This window comes from Vicia villosa, unplaced genomic scaffold, assembly GCF_029867415.1.
Source record: "Vicia villosa cultivar HV-30 ecotype Madison, WI unplaced genomic scaffold, Vvil1.0 ctg.000672F_1_1, whole genome shotgun sequence".
NCBI classification, from domain to species: Eukaryota; Viridiplantae; Streptophyta; class Magnoliopsida; order Fabales; family Fabaceae; genus Vicia; species Vicia villosa.
This window is the reverse complement of record NW_026705298.1, coordinates 281,596-283,829: the sequence shown is the minus strand read 5'-3', so window position 1 is coordinate 283,829 and position 2,234 is coordinate 281,596. Positions and strand designations below refer to the sequence as shown.

Genomic DNA, 2,234 nt, shown 5'->3' with positions numbered 1-2,234 from the left:
CTTTGGTCGGGAATTGTTCCCATGAAACGATTCTCTTGGAAATCTTATGAATTAGTCATTGTAACTGAACAACTACCCTGCCCCAGGTTTTTTTATTAAGGGTTCAAATTTCGTGCAAAAAGAATACACCTACTTCTAAGGCTCAAAGGGGTTAACGAGGGATTATCATCCTTATATCTCCAGTGTTTGGGGATTTGAAAGAATGCCTGTACATCATCAACAAAGTCTTATTTGAAAGCACACTGATGCAAATTGGATATCCGTTTTTCATCATACTCCCTCAAATCTTGCTTAGACAGAAAGTTGATAAAGAAAATGAAATGGAAAAGCACAATTTTTGTATTTTTTGAATTTGTGTAAGTGATACGGAAATAAAGAAAGAGAAACACGTTATGATTGACTCAAAACAAATGCAATGCTCATTTCATTAAAATTACGATTAAGGATTACAGAATTCAAATGCGACAAAACACAGTACAAACAAGGAAAATTAAGAAATGAAAAAGACAAAGGCCTAGTAACTATCAGCAGCAAGGATGAGCTTTCCCGTCTGATATCTGGCTTTAGGAACATCCCTTTTGATTCGACACTCAATGGGGTAGGGGATTAGTGACCACATTCGGATTAATATCTCGGAAGGTGAGCATCTTGCTTTCGATCAGATCTTGAACCTTCTCCTTCAGAACCCAACAGTCTTCAATGGAATGACCAACTACTCCACTATGAAAAGCACATTTAGCATTAGGATTATATCCTTTGGAGAACGGTGGAGTTGGAGCTTTAGTTGGCCTAGGAGCTATCAACGACTTATGGATTAGTGCAGGCCACAATTCAGTGTAAGTCATTGGAATTGGGTCGATGCGGCGAGGCTCCTTTGGCGGATCTTTCTGAGGCCTATCCTGATTCTGCTGCCTATTCTGATTTTGTTGAGCATTCTGAGGAGCACTTTGTGAAGCATTCTGATGAGAAGCGTTCCATGGTTGTTGATGCGATGGCATTGGGATGTATGGTTGTTGATGTTGAGCAGCTGCAACATGTGGATACTGATAGTAAGGCATGAATGGTGCTTGTGGATAAGTTGGAACTTGATAAGGTTGTGGATTTTGAGGTCCTTCACCACTAGTCACAACAACATTAGTTTCACCTTCTTTCTTTCTATGGAAGTTTCCAGGGAATCTCTTTGTTTGGTTGTTATTGGAAGATTCAGCAGCATTGACAATCCTGCCATTTTTCAAGCCTTCTTCGACCCTTTCTCCAATAATGACCAGGTCAGCAAAGCTAGAAGAGACACTTCCAATCATTTTCTCATAGAAAACTGGCTGCAAGGTATCCATAAACATACCAGTAAGCTCTTTTTCAGCAAGAGGAGGTTCGACTTGAGCAGCTAGCTCTCTCCAGCGTTGGGCATACACTTTGAAAGTTTCTCTATCTCTCATGGTCATAGTCTGAAGTTGTCTGCGATCAGGGGCTAAGTCCATGTTGTACTTGTATTGTTTCAGGAAAGCTTCGCCTAAGTCTCTCCATGTTTGGATATGCTCCCTCTTCAAACTCATGTACCATTTCAGAGAAGCTCCAGCCAAGCTATCTTGAAAGATGTGAACAAGCAATTTGTCATTGTTGGCATAATCGGCCATCTTGCGAAAGTACATAGTCAGATGATCTTTAGGACAAGTATGCCCCTTGTACTTTTCGAATTCAGGGACTTTGAACTTTGCAGGTACAGTCAAGTCAGAAACCAAGCAGAGGTTCATGGTATCAAATCCAAAAATGTCATTTCCTTCAACAGCTTTCAACCTTTTCTCGAGGACATTGTACTTTTCTTTCACTTCCTCCACCTCGTGGTTGTGTTCTTGATCACCACGTTCGGAATCATCAACATGATAGACAAAAGGAGGATTGTTGAAAGTAGGTTGAACAGTAGTGTGAACAATCGATGACTGTTCAGCGGCGACTGGTATTGGTGCAATTTGTTGCGCAGAAAGTCCTACTCCCAAAGTATTCGCGAATGGGGGAGTATAACCAGGTGGTAAACCAAATTCTGGCCAGGTAGAAGGTGGCCTCTGAACGGGAATGGGATCCTCAACAGCTTCGGAGACTTCAGCTATGACAGTTCTTTGGGGTTCAGCATCCCTAGCTATTAGCACTTGCATCATCTCAGTGAGCTTGGTGATGCTTCCCTTCAACTCGTCGATTTCCATCCTAACTTCCATGTTGTGTTGCTCTTGGTCAGCCAT

General features: G+C 41.7%; 1 protein-coding gene across 1 annotated transcript; it reads right to left on the bottom strand.

The window, feature by feature from the left end:
• Positions 1-590: 590 nt before the first annotated feature.
• LOC131630323 (uncharacterized) lies at positions 591-2,234 on the bottom strand. The gene has a single exon (XM_058901109.1). It carries the CDS (start codon positions 2,232-2,234, stop codon positions 591-593), a length of 1,644 nt encoding a protein of 547 aa, XP_058757092.1.